Source organism: Pinus tabuliformis, chromosome 5_2 (assembly GCF_031772625.1).
Source record: "Pinus tabuliformis cultivar Carrire ecotype Pingquan chromosome 5_2, CPIR1, whole genome shotgun sequence".
In the NCBI taxonomy this organism is placed as follows: domain Eukaryota; kingdom Viridiplantae; phylum Streptophyta; class Pinopsida; order Pinales; family Pinaceae; genus Pinus; species Pinus tabuliformis.
Genome location: NC_142306.1, coordinates 491,509,497 through 491,536,128, shown reverse-complemented (window position 1 = coordinate 491,536,128; position 26,632 = coordinate 491,509,497). Strand labels below are relative to the sequence as shown.

Here is a 26,632-nt window from a genome sequence, read left to right as displayed (position 1 = left end):
GGAAGAGTTTTACCTCAGATCTTGGTGCAGTGTTGTTGGAGAACCCAATGTAGCGGAGTGGAAGACCTCTCAGCTAGCTCCTAGATCAATACCTACACATAGACAAGACGAGAAGTAATACTACAACATATAACCTTGATAATCAAAACAAGAATACATAAGGATATCTAACTACACATATCTAAGCTACTCATAATCAATGGTATTGCATAAACATGTAAATGAATCATAAAATCAACACCATGGAGTAGACAACACAATTGCAGTTCTCTATTAATGATAGGAAAGAGTGAATGCAACCATTAGTCACATCAAGCTTCCCTTACTCCTCCAACTCCTCTCTCTCTCTCTCTCTCTTTTTAACCTCTTGGTGAACCAATGTCTCATGCAAAGATTCGAAAGTAAGTAGGCAATCCTTTCAATTCTTTCAACCTCTTTCACAATGCCCCAAGCCTCAAATATATAGAATGAGAGGCTAAACCTTTCCAACTCTTTCATGAGCTCCCTTTGGAAAAAGTTTGGATGTTCCATGATTTATTGCACTTTCCATTTTCATTAGACTCCATTAGAAATAACAATATCCTCAAACAGGTCGAATCTAGATGTTTCCTGCTTTTCGGGCTGACATATGAGTAAATAGTGGGATATTATTCAGTCAACCCACTCCTTTGACCTCTGGAAACTCACCAAAGTTGACTAATGCTGCCCCTAAGGCAACACAGAGAGTTACCCTAGGGATTAACACCCCTAGTTCATGGCTGAGGAGCGTTATAAATCTTCTTGCTAGTTCCTGGGGAGTGTTACCCTAGCAAACAAGACTGTGAACTTGGTCAATATTTCAATCAAACTGCCTTTCTCCTCTGAGCTTATGAGGAGGTCATTTTCCTATATAATAGATTCCCCCTAAAGTGTGAGATCAGAGACAAAGACGATGGCTGAAATACTTTAGAATTGTCGTGTTGGAAAAAAGAGAGAGAGGATCAGAGCTTTGGGACTATGAGAAACTTGATACAACCACATGTTAAAATCTAAAATCATGTCCTGAGTTGGGCATTCCCACGCTTAGTAGCTATGTTAGAGTGATTTCTCAACAAAGAGATATGATGATCATGTCCACCGATAAGCACAATGTGGAACTTGTGTCATAATAGGATCATCCTGACGAGCTATCTCCGAAAAATAATATACACAGCTTGGGAGAGGAAACAAGGCTGAGTGATGTAAGCCTCTACCCAAGGTCTTGATCATCGCTTCTTCTTAACAACATATTTCGAGACATGTGAATAAATTCATTGAGGCCGAACATGTATGAAATCATCTGATTACCAATCGATAATGAAAATTGTCAATACACGCAAGGATGGCCACCGATAATGATGATGGTCTCCAAGATGCGCATTACAATCTAGCGAGTGTGAATAATGATGTTGTCATCAAACACTCATAGAATCATTCAACCAGGAGCCAATAATGAAAACCCCTGATCAAACACAAGGTAACCTGCCACTAATGTTTGCAAGTTCCAAGGCACTGATATGTTTCTGGATCTGCTTCCTAGATAGAGTGTTGAAGTCGATAGGAAGAGACCTGTCGAAAGGTAGGCAATAATGTGTCCTACATCAGTCGACACAAAACAGGACAAGAATGATTGTTTTTTGAAGATAAATTTTGAGCAATGGGTCAAATCGACAAAGGGCATGATGGAAGTATATGATTGACGGTTGATATAGGAAACAAAGGATAAAGGGATCCCTTGAACAATAGACGGTACGACACAAAGTTTTAACCAAGCATCTCTAGACTCATGAACACCAAAGAGTGTTAGGATACAGGGATGTAGGAACATCAGAGTATATAGGCTAAAATAATAGGATGGTCAGGTTCTTTTGAGAGGTCGACAAAGGAGGTTGTTCTGAGGGAGTGCCATGTTCAAGGGAACAACTGCTACCAAAAAATCTTTCCAAATACAGACACAAAGCAATTGTGGTTTCCAATTTTCCCCATCTAATTAAATTTAATGAGTCCAGATGGGTAAACTCTGTGGTCTTTTCATATTTAGAGAGTCTGAAAAGATCGTAAAGAGCAACTCCAGGGGGGTCCCTTTGTCATAGTTGTTAATTGGGTGCGACGAAGGTTTAATAGTATACCCAACATAGTTCCTTTTCTGTAAGTTAGTCTACTGAGTTCAGATAAATTGATCAACCTATGCTCAATAGACGTTTGCCTCATTTTGTTACGAGTACGAGGGGACGTAGTAAACTCGATATTCTTCGTGAAATTTTAATGAGTCACACAAAGACAAACTCAGTAGATCTTCATCAAATTTTAACGAGTCAAATGAAGAAAACTCAAGGTATCTTTTTAGTTTAATGAGCAAGTAAAAAGAGATAAAATAACTGCTCGTGCCTTCTTCGTAGATTTAACGATCCCAAAGAAGGGAAAAACTCAGGGAATTTTCAATTTAAGAGCAAGAAATAGTCCCAAAAAAGAAAGCGCTCATATCGTCATCGTAGGATTTTTATGAGCCCGATGACAAAAACTCGGGGTTTTTTCAATTTTATGAGCGAGAAAATTTTCCTAAAAAGAATGCTCAGAGCTTCTTCATAAGTTTTTAATGATGCTGAAGAAGTATCTCAAGGTTTTTTCAATTTTACGAGCGAGAAAAATTCCCTAAAAAGAATGCTCATACTATCTTTTTCAGTTTAATGAGCTAGAAAAAGAGAGAAAAAGAGTTGCTCATATCTTCTTCATAAGATTTTAACGAGCCTGAAGAAGTAACTCGGGGATTTTTCAGTTCAAGAGCGAGAAAAAGTCCCAAAAAAGAACACACTCATATCTTCTTTGTAGTAGTTTAACGAGCCCAAAGAAGTAGACTCGAGGTTTTTCAGATTAACAAGCAAGAAAAATACCATAAAAAATAAATTCTTGGAGCTTCTTGATATCATGCTTGACAATAAAAGGGTTTATTCCATGCATTTCCTCATAAGACCAAGTGAAAACATCGCAGAAGTTCTTAAAAGGGGGGATGAAGCTCACAATTTCGTCAAGAGTGCAGTTAGCTCCAATCTAAATGCTTTCCACAATACCTGTTTTGACTGAGATAGTGATGGGCACAGTGTTTGAAATATTTCCCAAGTTTCCTTCTGAATCCATAGTTTGGACAGTCGAATAAATCAAGGGAACAATCTCAGGTGGTTCAAAAGGCAGGATTTTTACAACTGTCGCGTTTGAATCGGATATCAAAGCGCGATGTCTAGATTTTTCCCAAGTTCGCTCCTCTAAACACATGATCTCTCGAATAACTTCATCCATAGGTGGAACTTCATCAAGGAGATCGTTAAAAGGAGCCATGATGGGAGAGGTTTCCCAAGGTTGATCCTCTAAAGACAAGATCTCTCAAATAGCTTCATTCGTAGGTACGACTTCATTAAGGAGATCATTAAAGGGAGTCATTATGGGAGAGGAGATGGTACCATTGGTCTTGACCAAAGTGATAATAGAATCTGATGTAGATTGAATGGCTTGATAAGCCAATTCTATTGGTGACAGCGACATTTTTTATCCATAAGATTCAATGTCTGAAGTTTCCGAGAGGATCCAGGGATCGGTTGGGTTATGAGGAATGGTGGAGACCATATAAATTGTCTGTGGAACCTCAGGTGATGGGAGAGGAAAGCAACCCATCACGGAAGAACCCCTTAATAGACCAGTACCAATACTGACTTAAGAGTTAGGTATGCCACCCACTAAAGGTATAGTGCCGCTAGGCAATGGGGAGTAATATGGGGTGCAGAAGGATAACTGGTCCACTGTGACAATTCTCCCATCCAATCGAAAGAGGATGAGGCAGAAAATTGAAGACACAATGGTAGTCATGGCATAAGTCCAACTACGGCCGAAAATTAGATTATAGTCGAGTTTACAATCTACAACTTCAATGTCCACCATTACTATTTTCCCACTCAGAGTGATGGGGTAGTCGAAAAGGTAACCTTTTGGGATGAATTTATGGCCATCGAATGCTTCAAGCAGATTTGACGGTGAGAATAGGGTTGGAGAACTGAAGGCGAGCCAACTTGAAGTGGACATGACGTAGGTCGAAGCACCTTCGTCAATGACAGTCCTATGTACCCCTCGTCCTTTCGAAAAAATTTGCCCCTGAAATGAAAGCTGGTGTGAAAGGGGAGGTTTAAATTTCTCCATGTCAAATATTGCTAGCATGGAATCATGAGGGTCAATCACACCAATAGCCAAAAGTAGAGCTTTCCTTTGTTCTGGACAAGTTTGCAATATTTTGAGTGTAGATATAGCTAACGGTGCTTGCACCAAATCTTCTACAATATTATAGTTATGGGTAGCTTATGCAGATGTATTATGTGTTGTGTGATGAAGTGCCCCTTTTGGGGGGTGAATTACAAGATCAGCAACTAGCCTTTCGATATGAAGATCGTTGGGCGGCAGTGGGTTTGAACTCGAGGCAACACCTTGAGCGTTAGCAACTGGATATCCATAAGTTTTGGGTCGCGTTTGAAGATTGACCATTTCAAAAGTGTAAATGGTAGATGGTCGTTCACCAGTAGAAGGATGTTGTGAACCATTGTTTCCCCCTTGTGGGGGTTGTGGCGGGTTCGAAATAAGATGTTGTTTCTACTGAGTGGGGAAAGGGTTGTTTAGGACCACGGGGGTTTGACCAGTGTCCTTTTGAGCAAGAAGATTTGTGCATTCTTCGAGGTGTGGACAACGATGTGTCATATGGTATTTTGCAACGAAACTTGACAGCTTTGTCCTTACCGCTATCAGGTGTCGCAGCAGCTTTCTGCTCTGGGTTAGATTGCTTAGTTGGTTGCTCTTTAGAAGGAGCGGTATTTTTCTTATTCTTCTTATTCTTACCGCTGGATTTTTGTGTATACTGCGTAGAGTTTATCACAACGGTAGGAAGAGAAACTGATTGGGTAGCAAGATCAACAGACAACTAGGCAATGTGTCCGCTAAGTTGTTTTATAGCAGACCCAAAGGTAGTGCTGATAATACCATCAGTGTGCGCACTGGGTTGCTGAGTAGCAGGAGAATTGGAAGTTCCCAGACTGTGAATAAATAAAATTTAGGTGTTGGGCACGATGAATGGATTAGTCTTCAGTGACAGCACCACTTAAGGAAACTTCCTTGGTGATTTGGGGAAGAAGAGATTTACAGAACCAATCTGCTAATACGTAATCTGAAAGGGGTGCTTTGACTAGCCTCTGCCTACGTCTCCATTCATGAATCTGATTGGAGATGTGGGTGGAGGTGTCTCGGCATAAAGTAGTAAGGAGTTCCGTCCCAATTTCATAGCGAATGAGTAACTGAAAGTGCTTTAAAAAATTCCATTCCAAGGCCCCAAAGGTATTAACTGACGCATGTGGTAACTCGATGTACCACTTGGCATCATTGTCAATAAGGATGCATCGGAAAAGCCAAAGCCGGTTACTATCGTCCACCATGGAGTTTGATACGCACCATAGATGATAGGTGGTGATATGTGTACCCATATCCTTCCCTTGTTTGCCTTCAAACTTTAGGATGTCAATAGGAATTTTGTGTGGGATTGAAGGCCAATGTATGTTATGGTAGATGGGGTCATTGGTCAATTTGTACAGATTGAGGATGTCGAGTGTTGAAAAAAAAGGAAAAGCGTTTGGTGCCCCCAATTCTGACTAGGGTGATAACAAATGACTTGAGGGTCCTTGCGATCTTCCCATCATATTGTTCCCAACATTATACATAGTATTTGTTGAATAAAAGTTTCCTTGAGGAACAACCATATATTGTTGTTGTCCATATGGGTTGTTATTCTAGGTGATATAAGATTGATTTCCCCTAGGATAATAATTTCCCCCTTGACTCAATTAAGGTTGATAATGGGGTGCCCAAATGGATTGAGCAAGACCGGGTTGAGGGATCCCGCTAGCTACATAGTTGGTCGTCAGCACTTCAATGACATGTGGAGGATTCATGTCAATCAATGATTGTCCAGTTTTTCCTATAAATAAAGGGGGAACTATAATGCCACTTGTCAGTATGTGCATGTTGGGAACAGTGCCCCCTCGCATTTGAACCTAGGGGTTTGAACTAAACAAAGGATTCCAACCAAAGGGGTTGCTGAAGGGACCCGTGATAACCACGCTATTTGGAGCACTTGGAAAAGGTCCAAGAGCTGACACAAAAGAGGCAGAAACCAGCTTGTACTGGGTTCCACTCATGTTGGGTGTAACTAAGGTGATTAAACTTGGCATAGTTTGGATAGCATGGTTCACGGTCAGCAGTGTAGTACTGACTATCGACTGGGGAATTGGAGGTGGAACAAAATTGTCCACAAAAGCCCATGACCCATTAGTTGTCGATGGAATGGTGGGTGTACGAATAGTGGAAGACATGGCAGGTACAGGTGCAACCTGAATCAATAACAGTCCTAATGGATCAATGATAATTTTAGTATAAGGAGGTTCAAAACCTTCAATAAAGAAATCTTCTAGCAGTATTGAGTTTTGGGATGTATTGGTTGATTTAGTGTTATATATTGGAGACTGATTACCCGAAGATGGGTAATCTGGCTCACTGAGGCTCGACGGATCCTCCACAGTCTATAGAGGAAGGCCTTGTTGTTGCCTAAATTGGCGACAAGGGTCATATGTAGCCATGGTGACCGATATATTTTATTAAAAAAAAATTATAGTGATATTTATTATAGTCTCAGTGATAATAAACTGGCACCTAAAAAATAAAAAATACTCTAAAAAGACAATCAACAAGCAGGGGATATGACTCTGTCTGACAACCACCATTTGCTGGAGATGAAACTCGGTATCAAAATGGATAAAAAAGAGAGCTGGCCAAATGTACAGTTATGATTACTCTTGAGCTTCACCTGAACCTCAGATTAAGGGGCCAAATACTCTCATGAAGATGAGCACCCTCCCAAAAATCGAAGACAAAGTAGGTTTGTCTGTTTAGGTACTAGGGCAGCCCACCCTAATCACCTTATGTTCGTCCCTAAAAAGTATGGCCACTATGGTTACCTCAAATCACAGACACTACTAGGGGGGGGCATGGTCGCAGACAGTATGCTGTGTGGGCAGGATACCTGAGTCCCCGACTTAGCTCTGATATCCCCGAAGGGATCCCTGATACACAGAATACCCAAAGGAGATGTAATCAAAGGCAGGCTACCTTCTTTCACATTCCAATGTTGTCTCACATTTAGCTCCTCTTTGACTGGAGTGGTCCCGGATAGTATGAGTGTAGTAGGATTTTCCCTCTTTAACAACACTAGTCTCGATTTTACGATCTTGGGCAGTTAACTCACAACTGCCTAACCCAAGATCCTAGCCTAGACTAATATGTGTGTTTACTCAAAAAAGAGTTGCTGATTGATTTTATTACGAGATAAATTTTAAATGTACTTTGTTAATGTCTTTGGAAGGGGTGTTGATGTATGGAGTTTTGTGGGACTCTGACACAAACCATGCAGAAAATGCTTTTAATTTCACTTCGATGAATGAGTTATTTCTACAAGGAGAGGATCATTTATACATAAATATGTACCATGTATCCAGTACAGTAAAACAAAAGCACAACTTGCAGACATGAAATGCTCTCTAACAACTTTTAAAACCAAATAAATGCATAATATAACCAACTAAGCAGAAAAATTGTAAAATTTTTGTATTTTTTTCTTGAAAAACATAAGCAGTTAAGATATTTTCCTAAAAATAAAAAATGCTTAGGAAATAGGCAATCAAACAAACATGCACAACTACAAATCCTTGATCAAACTACAGGTAGCTTCCCCAACCCAGGAGTTCACAAAATTGATTGTTTATCAAGATTTGGCTAGCTAACACACTTCAGAAGAGGACACAAAGAGTTAGTGACTGCACTAACGCCCTGTCTACAAACTAGTAAAGTGTTATAAACCTCTGGTTACACTGTTGGGGTGCGTTAGGGAGGTAGAATATCTAATGGAGATATTTTGGGATTAGATCAAAAGTTGAGCACAGTGAGGAGGGTGTTGAATAGTCTTGAGTGGTTAGAAAGGGAACCAAGAAGTACAAGAGGGCCTGGAAGAAAGAGAGATCTGGGAACTTGGTAGGAGAAAAGCGGGAACTAATTATATTCCCCAACGGAGTCACCAATTCTGCTATAGGGATTAATGCACGGGTGATTGCAGTGGAAATACCCTCAAGGATCTTCTCGGGATCCTTGGCATACATATCAGTTTAGTTGAAGCTGGCACAAAGAGACATGTACATATCCATATAAATGAAATGATAATCAAAGTAGGAGGGAATAGTCTTACCTCAGATCTTGGTGCAGTGTTGTTGGAGAACCCAATGTAGCGGAGTGGAAGACCTCTCAACTAGCTCCTAGATCAATACCTGTAGATAAACAAGACAAGAAGTAATACTACAGCATATAACCCTAATAATAAAAACAAGAATACATAAGGATATCTAACTACACATATCTAAGCTACTCATAATCAATGGTATTGCATAAACATGTAAATGAATCATAACATCAACACCATGGAGTAGACAACACAATTGCAATTCTATATTAATGATAGGAAAGAGTGATTACAACCATCAGTTGCATCAAGCTTCCCATACTCCTCTAGCTCCTCTCTCTCTCTCTTCTTAACCTCTTGGTGAACCAATGTCTTATGCAAAGCTTTAACAGTAAGTAGGCAATCCTTTCAATTCTTTCAACCTCTTTCACAAAGCTCCAAGCCTCAAATATATAGAATGAGAGGCTAAACCTTGCCAACTCTTTCATGAGTTCCCTTTGGCAAAAGCTGGGATGTTTCCATGCTTTATTGTTCTTTCCCTTTTCATTATACTCTGTTAGAAATAGAAATATCCTCAAACATGTCAAATATGGATGTTTCATGCTTTTCAAGCTGATATATGAGTAAATGGTGGGGTATTATTCAGTCAACCCGCTCCTTTGACCTATGGAAACTCACCAAAACTTACTAACGTTTCCCCTAAGGAAACATAGAGAGTTACCCTAGGGATTAATGCCCCTGGTTCATGGCTGAGGAGCATTATAAAGCCTTTTGCTAGTTCCTGGGGAGCTTTACCCCAACAAACAAGACTGTGACCTTGGTCAATCTTTCAGCCAAACTGCCTTTCTCCTCTGAGCTGATGAGGAGGCCATTTTCTTGTATAACAAGGTCCTAAGAAGATGTAATTAGAAAGATGAAATAGGAGTGTACTCTTGAATTTATGGAGACCCTTAGAAGTCTAAGAGCTTAAATAAAAACTTGCAAGAAAAATAACGAAAATATTGTTAAAGAAGAATAATGTTATGTTATTATAGATTTTATTATATATGCAATGACGAGGCAACAATTATTTGGTACCAGCCACCATGAGAGGTATAAGCCCAAGTAAATTTCATCAGATATTCAAGATTATAAGTTGGATACTAATAGAGCAAAGGGAACCCAGTCGAGAAAAAGACAAAGACATGCAGAAGAAGGAACAATTCTTCTCAACACTCTAGAAAGAGAATCAACTAGTCCTAACAGCTGATTAGCAACTACAACTAAGAGAAATCATTATCAAAGGAAGAGAAGAAAGAATCCCATGCAAGAAGAATTTAAGAAATAAAAACCTCTTATCTTTGATGGAGAGATGAAGAAAGAGGAAGATGTAGAGGCTTGGATCTTGGGGATGAAGAAGTACTTTAAGCTGCTTGAATATTCTGAGAACATGAATGCTAGGGTGGCTATTTTCAACCTAAAAGGAAAGGCTAATGTATAGTGGGAGGATCTCAAGAACATAAAGGCTTGGATCTTGGGGATGAAGAAGTACTTTAAGCTGCTTGAATATTCTGAGAACATGAATGATAGGGTGGCTATTTTCAACCTAAAAGGAAAGGCTAATGTATAGTGGGAGGATCTCAAGAACATAAAATACATCGGATATAAGGATTTGTCATGGAGGAAGTTTGAAAAGTACTTATGGGAGAAGTACCTATCCGAAAAATATTATGATAGTAGGGCCAAGGAATTCTATGAACAAAAAATAAGATAGTTGACACCTGAGTATACCATTATATTTTTGGAACTAATGATTTATGTACATCATATTAAGGATGAGAAGACGAACATAAAAAGTTACATTGGTGGATTATTAGATGCATACTAAGACATAATAGAATTTGATGAACCCGGGACTCTGGAGGAGGTTATTCAAAAGAACAAGAACTATTATGAACATTCTAAGCATAAGACTGATGTTTGGACTAACTAGAAGAAGAAATATAAGGGAAATTTTAAAGGAAAATGGTAGAGGAGCTCAGGATACGAGAAAGGGGGAGAGAATGAAAGGTTTAATACCTCCATTGAGAATGAACATCAAGAAAACTCCATAATCAGTAGAAATGAACCTTATAAATCAATGAATGAAGAGGTTGAGTGGTCTAAGAGAAGTCCCATGCAATGTTGGGAATGTGGAGAGAACCACCTGTAGAGAAGTGTTGGCGGAAAAAACTAGATGGACTTGTGAGAAAATTTACTAGCTCAATGATGATGGAATAATGTTGTTCAAAAATAGAAAATATGTACCTAATGCAGTTGATTTAAGATATATTTTTATGGATGAGTTCCATAAGAGATCTTCTATAAGTCATCATGGTTACCATAAGATGATATCAGTCATGAAGAAAGCATATTATGAGCTACGAATGAAGAAGGATATAGCTGAATAAATTGCTAAGTGTTTGGAATGTGAAGAAGTGAAGGCGGAATACAAACATCCGACTAGATTGTTGCAATCAATCCTAATCCTAGAATGGAAATGGGAAGTCATATCCATGGACTTCATCATGAGAATATTCAAGATAGCTAGGAAACATGATGCTATCGTAGTGGTAGTGGACAAGTTGAGCAAGGAAACTCACTTTATAGTTGTTAACTCTACTCATAAAGCAATTGGCATAGCTCATATCTTCATGAAAGAAATATTTAGGTTGCATGGAGTACCTAAACATATAATATCAAATATATATTCTAAGTTCACTTAAAATTTTTGGAAGTCATTATTTTTTGGTTTTGGAACCCAACTAGCTTTTAGCACTTCCTACCATCCTTAAATAGATAGTCAAACAGAAATAATGAATAGATATTGGAAGACATGTTGAGGATGTACTTCATGTATCAACCAAGGAAGTGGGAAGGATACTTTCCACTACTGAAGGTTGCATATAACAATGGTTATGAAGAGGCATTAGGAATGAGTCCATTTGAGGCATTATATGGTAGGAAATGCAACACTCCTATCAGCTAGGATGACCCAGTAAATAAAGTAGTCCTTGGACCTGATATGTTGAACGAAATGGAGTAAGAGATGGTCAATTTCAAATAGAAGTTAAAGATAGTGGAGGATAGACAAAAGAGTTATGCAGACTAGAAAATAATGCATAAAGAGTTACAAGTGAGAGAGCATTTCTATCTTTGTGTTAAGCCAAAGAAAATATCATTAAAAGTGGACTCATGTGCAAAGTTGGCAACCAAATATTGCAGACCATTTTAGATCTTAGAAAGAGTGGAACCAGTGGCTTATAGATTGGCCCTACCACCCATAGTGAAAGCACACGATGTTTTTCATGTTTCATTGCTTAAGAATTATGTTCATGATGCTAACCATGTTGTTCATTGACCTGTGATATAGGTGGAAGCCGAGGGAGAGTTCCAACTAGAACCACTATGCATCTCAAATTAGAGGAAAATTATGCTTCAAAATCAAGTATTAGAGTAGGTTAAGGTTCAATGGAAGCACTTTGGACTTGATGGAGACACCTAGGAGATGGATGAGAAAATAAGGGTGATGTACCCATCTTTTGTTAGCTAAATAAGTGAATGTAAGGGTTGTTTGTAAATCTCATTTCTACTCTATCATTTTGATGATAAGAACATTAAGGATAGTGTTACACTTAAGGTGGTGGGGATTGTAATAATCCTGGTATGCTCCCCCTAATTTTTTTAATGTAATTGTACTATGAATATGAATTATTATAAACTTAATTAAATAGCCTGAAGGGTGGGACCACAAATCCACGCTCTAAGAGGGAACAGGAAGATGAATATGAGTGGTGATAGTTGGAACCACTACTTAATTAAATGTTTTGCCAACAAGAAAGATCTAGAAAAGAAGAAAAACATTCCCTGAGGAACACGAAGGGACACACAAGAAAGAGATAAAAAGGGACTTGAGAAATAAGAGGGGGGTTGGTCTATTTTTGGTCTTTTATTGGAATGAATGGAAATTAAACATTGAGAAAGAAACTTTTGATCATTGGTTGAGAATTGGTGTGACCTACTAAGGCCGAGGGAATGGAATTCCCTGGTGACGATGTTGTTGATTGTGTGTATGTTCAATCTTGGAGAAGCTCAAGGAAATCTATGAGGAGATAGGTGATGGGTACTTTCAAAAAGGTTGATAAACCACTCAAGGTGCTTGTTGAAGGGTTGATAAACCACAAGGCAAGAGGGTGTTTGCTGAGAGGGCTTATAAACCACTCAAGGTGCTTGTTATCGGGCTGATAAACCACTATTAGATTGCTTACCAGAGCTAATAAACCACCCATGTGTATGAAATTATTGCAGTGCTTACCTAGCTGATAAACCACCAGTGTATAAAATTCCCATACTTCTAAAGCTAAGTTGAAGGAAATCCCCATGGATTATGGATTTGGCTTGGGAGTGACAACTGCAAGTAATATTGGTTGCAATTTGTCTATGGTTGGGTGGAAAATTGAAGTCCCACCTTCTGTTTCATTCATCATTATACATACTTTTAGATAAGTGTTAATAAATTCTAAGTTATGAACTTGTTGAATGGTTCTTTATGAAATTAATGTATAGCTTGGTATTAATCTTGCATGGGTGTAGGACACTGAGGCATGAATGCAACAAGCGAAAAACCACCTTGGATGTGATATGAACTTAAATTGGTATTCTTCCTGTTATCACCTAGATTGAACCTCAGGCTTAAGGAAGGCAAGCCAAGGTAACCACAAACCACGCTTAGCCAAGTAGCTATCCCTACTCGACCGAGAGAGGGCTCTCTCCATGAGGATCTCAGCCAAGATTACTAGATTGGGAAAAGGATTTTAGACTAGGTATAGTAGCAATAAGTTTTGATTGGATTTTGAAGTGGTTTTTCCGGATCAGGAGGAGCTAGACAGTTTAGGTCTAGGGAACTAGGTCAGAATTGTAGGGTGTTCAATGGGGAAACGTAGGCATAGGATTTAGCACTCAAGGGCTTGATGGGGTGAGATGTTTTAGACTGGTGAGAAGCTAAGAAGGGCATGTGAAAACCATGGATCCTTCCTAGACTGCAAAAAACATGAAATGGTGAATGGTTTCCCAAGGCAGAGCACTGATGTAGTGAATTTAGCCTATCAACTTGAAAACATTCAACTAGAAGCAATGAAATGATTAAAGAAGCATACAAAACACATTAACACATGATCACAGAAGAAGAAACTGTACTAAAACTCATACCACATGGATCCCATAAAAATAGCTACAATTCTTATTAATCTCCTGCCAAACTGCTTACAAAAGGTGTACAATCAAGGTTTGAGCATCCAACTGAGTCCAACCCTTTACAATGAGAAAGAAGAAGAAGATATAGACATGAATTCAACCTCCTCCCATCCTCAGGGGTCAAATCCCTAAGATGAGGAGCTAATCTAACTAATACTGAACAAGAAACAGGAATATAGGCATCATCAACAACTTGCCTCTAAAAGTGAAAAACTAATTCATTTGAGCTCAAACTAACTTCTAAGGCAATGAATCTACCCTATATTACTATTTATCTATCATAATTACATGCCAAGTCATCATTTACAATGGTGAATCATCATCCATGAGAGAGAATCCATGATCATAGTCAAAAATTGGAAAAATAGCAACCCTAAGCAAAAACTACCCTACGCACAGTACCACTTTCAAGTCCATTTTGGAGGCCTTCCCAGCATCAAAATTGAGCTCATGATAGCTCATTAGAAAGGTCTTCAAGTATAATTTCCAAAACACCTAGAATGTCTAAATTTGAAGCTCATTTGACCCCTCAAAACTAGATTCTCCCAAGATTGCTTCTATGTGTCCAAAAAGTGGCAGAAAGTTCATTTCTAGGGTGTTTTTTGACCTTTTGGTGGACCAGTTCTGCCCCAAAAACTTTGAAACTTGCTAGGGTGCATGTCCTCATCGTTCTAAATCCAAAAATACAAACCATTTCTTCATTAAGTGTATGAAATTTCAAAATGTTGGGAATGACAAAATTTCCTCCAAAGTTGCCCAAAATTGGTGAGAATCACCATCATCAAGTGTCCTGATGAGTTAAGGAAGCTTCAACAAGCATCCTAAGCCTATCCTCCTCCTTTTTTCCTTTCAAAGCCTGCTAAGCCTAGTTTTCATTTTCTTGACCCTCATATTGCCAATCTTGTTTCGAGTCCTGTAATGATAAGCCATGTGTCTGATCATCTGATTGTCTTTATTGGCCTTTTGTAGCAGCTTCTCAAGGTGCAAGTTGACTCTCTCAAGCCAAGTCTCTCTATCGTCTTCAATCTCCTTCTCAATAGGAGTCAAAGTGACTTATGCCTCTTTGCCACTTTGTCATTTTACCTTGAGAATTTCCAGCTCCATGAGGACTTGTTTGTCACTCAACTGCTTGTTTTCTTGCTCCAAGTATGTGATGACATACTTAGCCCTCTCAAAATTATCTACCAAAGCTTGTACTTGAGCCTCTTTTTCTTGTATGATGATGTCTTTTATGGTTTCTTCATCCTAGGCCTCTAAGTCAATGATTTCCACTCCATGATGAGTATAACGCTGCTCCGACTCATCATGCTTAGTCAAGTCAAAGTCTCTTTCCTCCTCATCATCAAAACTCTCCTCCGGCATATTTTCCTTCCCTTTGTGTAGCTGCTGCACTTGTACCTGTTGTGTCGATGAAGAAGGCAAAGCCCCTCCCACATCCTGTGGAGCTAGCATTTTCCTATGAGTTGATGAAGAAGGCAAGGTCCCTTCCACATCCCGTGGAGAAAACACTTGCCTATCAGCTGCAAATAACCTCCTTGTGCCCCTTTGATATGTCATGTAAACGGGCAGCTCAGTAGTTCTAGTCTCCTTGGCCTCCTCATCTATTTTCACTTGGGCACTGCTAGAAGGTCCCCGTGCTTCTTGAGACACTGGTGGAGGAATTTGAGGACCCCTGAAGATATCATGAGAAATAAAGGTCTCCCAAGAGATGTTGAGGAGACTGAGATGATAAAGCACAATGATCTTGATAAGGGAGTAATGATAGAGACTGCTCATCTGCTAAGGGTATGGCTTCTTCTGGACAAAATGAGCCATCTTCTCAATATTCCTGAACAATAAGTAAGGGAGGTTTAACATCCTCACCCTAGTAAAATGCATGAGGAGCCTGATGTGATAGGTGTACAACATGGAGAATCTGTCCTCACAAGTGAAATACTTTATGATGATTTTCATCATGGGGACATACTTGTCCTTGAGAAATTTGAAAGGAAAAAGTCTCTTCACTTCATTTTTGCACTGGGGTTTGACATAAGGCTCATAGTAGTGTTCATTCAAGTCCTGGGCCTTGTACCATTTCTCCCCTACATTTGGAATCGTGGTGGCATCTAAAATGATGGAAGGTGAAACTGTGAATGTTACCCCAGCAAGAGTCACCCCATTGTCTCAAAGATGAGCTACAAAAAGTCTAGTGAGCTCAGGGTGGTGTTGAACTCTCTCTACCTGCTCACAGAACTCATAGCAGCCAAGGTATTTGAAACATGTGACAGCCAACTGAGAGGCCTGCAATTCCCTAAGGTTTGATGGCTCTTCTCTGATAATCCTACCTCCTTTGTGTGGTTTTCTCTGCTACCTAGCTATGTCTGCTGAGGTGTCATTGCCTGTGTTTGCCTCTTCCTCATAGTCTTGGTCCTCTGTGTCCATGTTTGCAAGACTAGAGATTGTATGGAGGGAATGAATGAAAGTGTTTTAGGAATGAGGGGATGGGAAATGACTTTATGGGCTAAAAATGAATGAGGGAGTAGGAAATGAGAGGGAGGGCTTGCTTTGTTCGAGAGACTACCCTTGGGGAAGAGGGATAAAGGGATAGGAAAGAGTTTAGAGCTGTAGGAATAGGTGATAGGATGAACAATAAGGGTTTAGGGTTTTAGGCACCACTAGGGAGAATTTTAGGGTTTCATGTTTATCACGGAAAATGATGCTCATAAGTTTGATTTGCAAACCAAAACTGAAGTGAGGGATGTCAACTTACTTGCAATGATGGAAAGAGAGAGAAATTTGAGGTTGGTATGAAGATTTGAGGCTTTTCTAGCCTTCCTGTTCAACGCGCAACATTGGTGCATAAACGTGCAATACCACCCTAGAAGCATAGCGCCAGTGTAAAATAACACTGCGAAAATTTTCCAAACATGCAGCACCGATCTCAACACGCAATGCCAAGTCCTCAATGTGCAACGCCAAGTCCTCAACATGTAGTGCCACTCCTGGATGCTTGAAACGCGCAGCTCCACTCTACCAACACGCAACACCAATTCAATCTCACTTTTGATTGCCTTCGCAATGTCCAAATTGAGCATGGGATAGCTCATTGGAAATATTTTTGAGTCTAATTTCCAAAACAGCTTGCATTTTTCAATTTGGATCTCATTTGACCTATAAAAAGCTCAATCTCACAAGACTGGTCAAAATGTGCTGAATGAGGCTGCCAAAATGCAGTGTTATTTCAGTCAACTTTTGGAGGCCTTCCTCAACTCCAAATTGAGCTCATAATAGCTCATTGGAAATATATCTTTGTCTAGTTACCATTTCACTCATCAAACAAGTCATTTGGTCACTCCATCTAGGAGAAAGTTGGATTTTCCCAAGGTCACTCCAGAAGTGCAGCAACTCTCTTGTAGCAATTGTATTTTTGACATTTCTCTAAAACCATGATACCTGTGTAAAAATTGAAGGAGGTTTTTCTTCCTTGGCATATTGTGAACAAAAAACTCCCTCACGTTTTCCAAATTATTCCCTGTTTGGTCTAAAACATAGTTTGAATAAAAACCGGCCCTATGTGTGGAAAATGATTTGTCCCTTGGAATGACTGATCGAAAAATGATGGGGACATGATGTGTATGAGTTGGAATGGCCTCATACTCGCTGAAATGACCTCCCTTATGCCTCATATACTCAGATGTCTCTGATTTCATAGCCAACCCTAGCTCAATTGGTGATGAAATTAGGGTTTAGTGGTTGTGGAAAATGATGATTTGGACACCCTTAGGAAAAACAACTTCCTTTGGCATGCACTTAACCCTTTGAAACTTTACCCTTTCGCTTGACTATTTCCTTTGAAAAATTGATCTTTTGATTGTCTGGCATCTTTGGAACACTAAGTTAACAGCTTGGGATGGTGAAATTATTACATTTGAAAGACATAAAATTACATAATGAAATAAGCATTCCTCTTTACAAATCATCTTCACATGGTGAAAGGATGTTATTTGATCACCCTTTACTTGCTGGTCTTATGCAATGGAATGGAACCTTGGCAACCCTAATGACCTAATGAAACCTTGAAAAACCCTAAAGACCTAATGAGACCTTGAAGGATTGAATTTCAAGACGACATAATGACCTCATGACTGATACAAATGGCATGATAAAAATAACTTTATGGATGATGTACAATGAACAAGATATGAAACTAGGCCAGCAAGTAATCACATTTAGGGAAGAGTGATGTTTTTGGATTAGGACTACCATTAGTGACTAATTGTTTTGCATGACCTAGTGGAATGATAAAAAAATTTAGTATGGGACCCCTAAAATGACAATGCAAAGAGCGACTTTTGATCCCTGATGGAAATATGCAGATACTAACACTAACACTTCCTTCTGATTATAAGAAATGTGTCTTTGTTTCTTATATGCAAAGATAATTTATTGCATGTGGCCATGTAGGGCTTGATAATTCTAAATTGTTTTCATGCTTGGATTGCATATTGTTGGACTTTTCAAATATTGTTATAATATGCTAAGGGCTTGGCCTAATATTGAGACCTGTTACATAATTACGCCATTAAAAGTTTTTAATTTCCATGTATGCTTGGTGTTCTTTGTGCACTTTATATAATAATTATTTGTTAAGAAGGGTTGAGATTCAGGTAATCTTAAGTGCATTTAAATTGGGGATAAATCACCTACTCCTAAATGTAATGGAAACTGAACTGGAGCTCTGTTGTTTTCCTCTGATGGGTTTGATTAGAGTGAAGCCTTGAATTTCTTGTTTATTTATATAGCTTAATTATTATTATTGGGCAAGGCCTAAGAAGTTAATTATTGAATGATTTATAATCATATTTCATTAGTGCAAGTACCTTTAGGGAATACATTGTTTATATATTAAATTACCCGAGTTAAATTTATAATAAATAATGGATGTGCCCATGGTAGTGTTTAAGCCAGACCAAGGGTCTAGAAGTTTGGGGTTGGTTGTCACAACTAATTGCTTGAATGGCCTGAAGACCCAAATGTGGGCCCAAGCCCAAATAATTTCGAGAGATCTGGTGTTCGACCTTTAGCTGATTGTAAATTATGTTTGATAGTCTAAATGGCCTAAAGAATCAAAGGTGAACCCACACCCAAATTGATTTTGGGTTTGGGGTTTGGTAGATACGATATGTCTTCGCATCAGGGGACCCAAAGTACTGAAAAATCATTGTAACAGGAATTGAGCATAGAACACATTAAGAAGTCAGTCTTTTGGGTTTGCATAGTTAATTTATGTGGTTGGATCCATGTAAGTCTAACTAAGGACATGCTAGTACCAAGACGTGGAATGGCACTATGAGGGTGTGAAGTGGGCTCCACGTGGGAAGCCCTTGGCTATGTGATAGGGTTTTAATGGTGAAATGTTAGAATGCTCATAACTTTTTATTTGGCTATCAAATTAAGGTAAAATTTATATCATTGGGAAGCTCTCAAAAAGCAGGCCGCAATGGTGGTATTTTCTTTGGATTTCAAGAAATTTGAAAATTGAGGATTTTAAGAACCCATATCCATAACGAGACCATGGAAGTCGGCTTAGCTTGATGTAGTACCTTCCACTGCCCAAGAATATCTCAAGGGGATGGGAGGGTATGTTACATTATGTTTGTGAGATATTATATTTTATCATGTTCTCTATTTTCCACATTTTAAATATTACATGCATAAAACAGTAACTTAATAAAGCTAGGTTTCTAAGGAAAATAACCTTCGTAGTATAGATTTCATATTGACAAAATGTCTAGTGGAATATCCATGGAAGTTTACACATAAATAGTGCCACATAGGTGAGGGCCATGAATATGTCTAGATCATGGTTGTGTGGTTTTAACCATCTGACTTGGATTCAACAACTTCCAACAAAGAAAATTGGTATTTCGTCCTCATTCAAATAAGAATGAAAAAAGAAATGACAACACATGTGTAGGATGACTAAGTAAATTAGCAATAGCTTGATTAGCCATATCCATGTTAGAAGTTATAACCACTTCATAACTAATTTAATATTTACATAACCTCTTAGTATAATCATCTCATCTACCTTTTCTATAAAGTGAAGATAGTCCTATTAAAAATGTATGAAGAAATTGAAGTAATCTAATTGAGAACAAGAACACAAAGTTAAATAAACAATCAAATTGGGATGTTGAAATCTTGAGATATAGAAAAGAATTTGGCATCAACAACACGATTTCTTCTTGCTCATCCTTGCTTTTGTAATATATTCTCTTTTTCACATACTATTTTGGCTATATAGATTACTGATTGTAAAAGTCCTCAAAATAGAGACATAGCGGGATAACAAAAACTCCCCCACTTTGAATGTTTTATTCTTTACCAAGGATTTCATAAAAAATGGGGAACATCGTGGCACTCAAAATTATAATATTAATTTATCTCACTTATAATAAAATTTTTAGCTTGGAAAATATATTCACATAGCTTGGGTTCACTATGTCTATGATGTGTTAATTGAATTAACTAGATTCATTTCATTATGCCCAATGACTTTTCTATCTATAATGTTGGCTAATGGAAATTATTTCTAGAACTCTCACAAAAATTATCATTTCTTGGTTTGACATTTCTTTTGTGTTTTCCACATTCAAATATCATGTTTAGATGGGATATGCATTACTCTTTGACAAAGAATTTGAATGCCTAGAAAAAGTTTCTTGTTCTTAATCTATTCTTGATCATTTAGTTTTAACATTCATCTATAAATGTTTGGATACCTAAGAGAATACAAAGATATATCAATTGAATTTGAGCTTAAAAGAGGTTTTTTTTCAAATCTAAATATTTTCCTCTAGACTTTGTGTGGAAATTTTTTTACCTCTACGTATGCCTTGGCACAGTGCCTTTGAGAAAAGAAGGGATAAATCATGGTCATTCATAATTTGCATAATTCATATAGTTAAAGATCATGGTTGTAAATCTTGTGAAGGGAGTTTTAGATGTTTGATTGAATCGACATATTTGATAAAATTTTAAAGAAGTTTGTATTTTAATAACTTGATGTTATAATATTATTATTTGATGATTAATAGAATAATATGAATTCATTATAGATCTTTGTTTTTAATAAGAATTTAATGTTAGCTAATGTGATATAGATATGTCTTATTATGACTAATAGGCAATGCATTCAATTGGCGAAGCATTGGGATATCAAAACCATTAACATTGTTCGACGAGATGAGTTAAAGGATGAGCTAATTGCCATCGGTGCTGATGAAGTTATAAATTCAGAAAAAGAAGGTAATTAAATGATTAAATTTAAATGAAAAATCGATGTGAATAAAAGTTGGAGAATTATATTCTTTGTGTCAATATCTCCTTGCATCAAAGAATATATTCAATGATTGTTTTCTATTTTGTAGACATTGCAATGAGGGTCAAGAAAATTACAAATGGTGAAGGTGCTTATGCAGGCATCGATGCAGTTGGAGGCATGTTATCCAAGGTCAGTATAAGATCACCCTATCAAATTTCCATTCCTATTACATTAAACAATTCATTTAATATAATACTTTTATGTTATAATAAATAATAAATAAATGTTATTATACTTTAATACAGAAAAAACACAAACAAAACTATTACAAATTGATTCCAAACACCAAAATTCCAAAAACCAAAATGTAAATATAAAAAAATTTATAAATAAAATAAAATTTAAAATAACTAAAAATAATATTTAAAATTCATTTCTTTTTTCAAATTACACATACTACTTAAAACATCAAGTATAATATTTTATAATCTACCTATAATTTATAATAATTATATTTTAAACACATATTTCCCCACTCAAGCCTATACACATACTACTTAAAATATCAATAATGACATTTTATAACCTACCTATAATTTACAATATTCATATTTTCAACAAATCTACCCCCCACCCGGCATAACCACTCAATCGTATCAAAGATAATACATTTTGATATCAAGAATTCTGCAAATTGAAGGAATATGACTTTCTTTTTAAAGGCTTGCAAGACCAAATGAGCTTATAGCATAATTTCTATAAACCTAATTGTAAACAATATTACTCTCTTCATGCACAATCAATGCACACAATATGCCTTTAGTAATGTGAGTTGTTTAAACTAAAAATCCCTAAGAAAAATATATTTTATAAACATATATTTTATATTTATATTTATATTTTTTTTATAATTAAAAGGGTTTAATAATTGTGTTTTCATAAATAAAATGTACATTACAACAATTATGTTTGCATCAATAAGAAAAGTTTCTATGGAATAGAATTGAAATAACTAGTGACTATTATGAATAATTAGAATTCCATTTAGATTTAGTGGTGGAACACTTTCTATAAATTCATTAAAAAAATATTACGTCCCTTTATTGGAGACATTGAACATTGGCATTTTTACTTGCTCTCTTTCTTTGCAACATATTTACACTCCTTCCAATCATGCAAGGATGGGGAAAGCCTAATAGACTTTATCAACATCAATTGAAAGGATTGTTTTTCTTTTATGTTAAGAGTCGTAAAAATCACATGGATACTTCATCCCTTGAGAGAATGTCTATATGAGTGCTTCATACACTAGTTCTTGGTTTAGTTTGCATGATCATAGCTTATTATTTATCCCTTACCTTAAAGGGTGAGAATAGGACCTTTGTGAATGCCCTTGTTTTAAAGTGAAAGAATTCCTTTTTTTGAAGTTTTGTGGGATCATGGCTTTAGGACTTTCACTATTGAATGGTATATTTATTGATAGAATTTTCTTACAAAATTATGTATTCTCATAATCTAGTTCTTAGATCCAACCAGAATCGTTACAATGCATAATTATCTTATCTAAAAGATCTAGAATCAAGTCATATTTACATAAATGTGGGCATAAGTAATGATGCCCTCTTTTATTTGGTTGATTAGAACCTTTAAAAATCACCTTATAGTATTTCAACTATATTTAGTCTTGAAAGAATCCATATAAATGGGGGATATTCAACATCTAGATCCAAATTATTGTGCTAGTAGTAGACATGGTCAATGGGTTGAACTTTGGAAACTAGTGTTTGATGAAGAGGATATGTAGGCCTAATAAACATGATCCCTCATTTAATATATTTATATGATCATTAATGTAGTTAAAGAAACATAATAAAAAGGCCCTTGGAATAATAAGAGATTGATGTGTTCCATGTGGACTTAATTCACTCAAAAAGAGGAGATGGTGGGAAATTTGATTTCCAAATTAGTCCATTCTGGTTGTATTTAATTATTTAATATGAAGTATAATATCATTATATGACAATTTAATTTGTATTGATTTATTTAATAGTGCAATAATGTTTCTTCAACAAAAATAATGTAATATTTGACAGGAGAACCATAAGTTAGTGTCTTTTGATTGGGCATATGGGGTCAACTAGCTCTCCCTTTATAACGTATGAATGGACTAAGGGATATCACTAGGGTTGTGCACTAATAACCACACTATATCCTCCTATTGGAATTTTACAAGATTTAATATAGCTTCAAGGGAAGGTTCTCCACTAGAACTTTTCCTAGGGTTTACAAGATAGGATCTATCCAATAACAATACAAAGAAAATGCACACTCACCACTATATAAGCACATTGCACTTAATATATTTAATAAATAAATATGAATGACTTAGAGAGGCCACTTACTCAAGAATGCATTGTTCATCCATAAACCCTAGCTTGAAGGGGCTCAACCCCTCATAAATGACAAACATTTGTAAATGAGGGAATGAAGTGGGTCCAAGGTGTAGTTTCAAGCCTTTGAAGGCCCTTCAATGTCATCAAGCATTCCAATTGATTAATTCATCCCCCAAATCTTCTTAAATAAACATCATCATTTAAGACCATTCAAGACATATAGGTCAACTCTAACCCCTATACAAATGAGACCTTCTAATTAAAATATCATTTGTAGGTCACCCCTACATCATATGTGTTAGTTGTTCTAGTCCTATTAGCATTGTAGTTCAGCCCTATATCATATCATATAGGCTGGCCCAATCAAGTATCAAATGATTCCAACATCCAAGATCTATATAGACACAATTTTGCTTACTTAATTCCCTCTAGTCCTCCATATTAGTGCAACCCTATGTCCATTGTTACATCATCAAGTTGAAGTTCTATAATATTTAATGATCTTATTTGTCTCCCCTTTCTTACCTTTACTAGCATCACAAATATTGTAGCATATTTAACAAATATGTTTTAACAACCCTTTTTGTTGCACCCGATGTAAATGTCACCATGTAAATTTGTTTATTTAATTTATGTAAAAATTAAATTGATGATTGAGCTTAAGGATAGGATACTGATTTAGAGATATAAGGAGGAAAGGTTGTTTGTGATTTGTTAAAACCAAACCACACCCACCTCATTTAATTCTATTACCTATCACCCATGTGAATTGAATGGCCTACACAAATAGGCAGTAATGTTTTGATATGGGTCACCTGAGTGGAGGATGGTGCCCATACTAGCCCCTTCCTCATGGGATATGATGGAGAGGGGGAGGAAAACTATCCAAGTGGAAGAAAAAACAACATGAAAGGGGGATAGAAAAAATAAAAAATGCGTAGATCACAAAGGGCAGGAGGAGAACACACAAAAATGCAAGAAGAGAATGTAAGGGTATGTGAAGAGGAGAGATGTGACTGGTAGCAACACATGGAAAAAGGAAATGCTCAAGTAGATATAGAAAAAGAAGAAATATCCCTGACCTAGTGCTCTATGTTTTTGAAAACGAATTACCTATAATTGTGTTGAGGCTTGGGATGCGTGCCTTTGTTTGATTGGCTAGTGGTCGAGTGAAGATTTCAATCACTTAATGCTTGCTGAGTAAGCTAATAAACCACTAAGTGCTTATTGGATAAGCTGATAAATCACTTAGTGCTTATTGAATGGGTAGATAAACCACTTGGGTGCTTGTTGTAAGGTTGATAAACCACTAGGTAGGTGAGTTGATGCATTGTGGTGCTTGCTTAAAAGATTTGATAAACAACTAAATGCATGTTGAGGAATTTAATAAACCACTTAATGCTTGTTAAGTAAGTTGATAAACCACCCAAACATTGGTTTATAGACTCCTATAGTGCTTCCCTTGAAAATATAGCTTATAAACCACCCATATATTGTATTTAATCTCCTAGAACTGAGTATTACTTCAGTTGTGCCTTGGGTGAATCCCTATGATTGATTTCAAAGAGGCAAAGAGTCAATGTGGTGCTTATTTCCAGAGAGAAGTTGAAAAATCACTTGGACAATGGAATCCCTCTCTTGTTTTATTTGACTAAACATCATTGTGAAATTCCCTTGAGCAAGTAACTCCTCAGACTCTAATTTATTTTGGGGGTGGTTAGCTACAAGAAAGGGTTGCAGTGGAGCTAGCCTATGATTGGGTCGATATTTGAAGTTCCTCCTTCAGTTTCCAACCATTTCAAGTTAAACAAATAAGTATATTTATTCATATTCTTTTGAACTATGGATGATGAAAATGTCTAAGATGTGATATGTAAATATATGGATCAACACTACCTATGGAAGGTTTTTGAGATTATTGTATGTTCATGGTGAATAATTTTCTTTATATGCCTTCATAGTTATGTTGAACATCTAGATCTATGTGATTGTTATTATATTCATGAATTGCAAAGTTATTTACATAAATATGACTCGTTTCCTGAATCCCCTCAGTTAACATGTTATTGCAAGTGTTCTCAATTATTTGATATGTTTATGAATCTAGTGGCTCAATTCCTTGTTTAATACCATAAAATACTTCACATGGCAAGGAGATAATCCATGAAATATATGTTGAAGAAATATTCAGTTAAGAATTGATAGTCACTTATTTTAAGAGAAATGTGGGAATGTTATGGATACACACACATGTACATTGTTGTAATGTCTTGAGCTTCACATATAAAGCATATTCTATGGTTCTCATAAAAAATCTAGTATTTGGAGCCACTTCTCCATTTTCTTAGGATTTGGTGTAAGTTAGGCTTGTTGGTTCTATTAAATCCTTTGTGGTCATGGCATAATACCTTTAGAGGCTGATTTTCAGAATTTTGATCTTATCCCTGGAATTTGTTGTTCTAGGAAAATGTTTTGTCATAAGGAATTCTAATAAAATTCCTTGATTTCTTCCTCTTACAACTTTTTGTAGAAATATGGATGATGTATCTAGGACCGGATTGTCTCTTGGTAGACTTGTATCTAGGCAAAATACCATTTCATATCCCAAGAGCGAATTGGATTTGAATGTGTGAGGGGGGGATATCTTGTTAACTCGTAGATGCACAATTAGTCTAGGGCATCCAGATGGTCAAGAATTGTAAACTTTAGGAATAAACCTGATTTCTGTCAAACTAGATTTTGGTGAGGAGCATGGTTTAGGACCGAATATCCAAGGTGGGCCCCACTTGGAAGGAACATATGTGCAAGAAAAGATTTCTTTGCAATATGTTTCATCCACAATCCATAGCATTTAGTGGGTGTGGATTTTAATACACATGAGAAATTCCCAAGTGGGACTAGGACCAAAATTCCCCTATAATTTGTGAGTGATCTGAGGAATTGGAGATCTAGAGGTGGTGAGTTGTGCACACCATTGTGGACCCCAAAGGTTTGCAGAGATAGATTTTCCACAACATAACTAAGTAATCTAAAGGTTCAGTTTTTCGAGGGTGTGTTAACATTGGATAATGTGTGACATCCCAAATATCTGTGGAATGAGACATAATGAAGAATTACAACACAAAATGAAAAAGTCGGGCTTGGTGGGACCTAGTAGCTTGGGAGGAGGTGGTAGGTGCCATGAAGGCCTTGTAATGGCCATGTGGGTTCCACATTAGGATCATGAGTGATCGGGGGTCCACTTGGGGTGACATGAAAAGGCCACATGGGTCACATGTGAATGCCCTATGGAAGTCCCTTACTGATGTGGCACAATATAATTTGTCAAAATTCAAA

General features: G+C 37.0%; 1 protein-coding gene across 3 annotated transcripts in view; it reads left to right on the top strand.

Annotated features, from left to right (window-relative positions):
* The window catches only part of LOC149159847 (uncharacterized), a 224,937-nt gene that overhangs the window by 58,046 nt on the left and 140,259 nt on the right, over nt 1–26,632 (top strand). For 2 of the 3 annotated variants that reach the window (XM_089436586.1, XM_089436585.1), the window contains 2 exons: nt 20,766–20,887; nt 21,010–21,092. In XM_089436586.1, coding sequence (XP_089292712.1) covers nt 20,766–20,887; nt 21,010–21,092 — 205 coding nt within the window. The remainder of the gene's footprint in view (nt 1–20,765; nt 20,888–21,009; nt 21,093–26,632) is intronic. The other variant, XM_089436587.1, reaches the window with a different exon arrangement.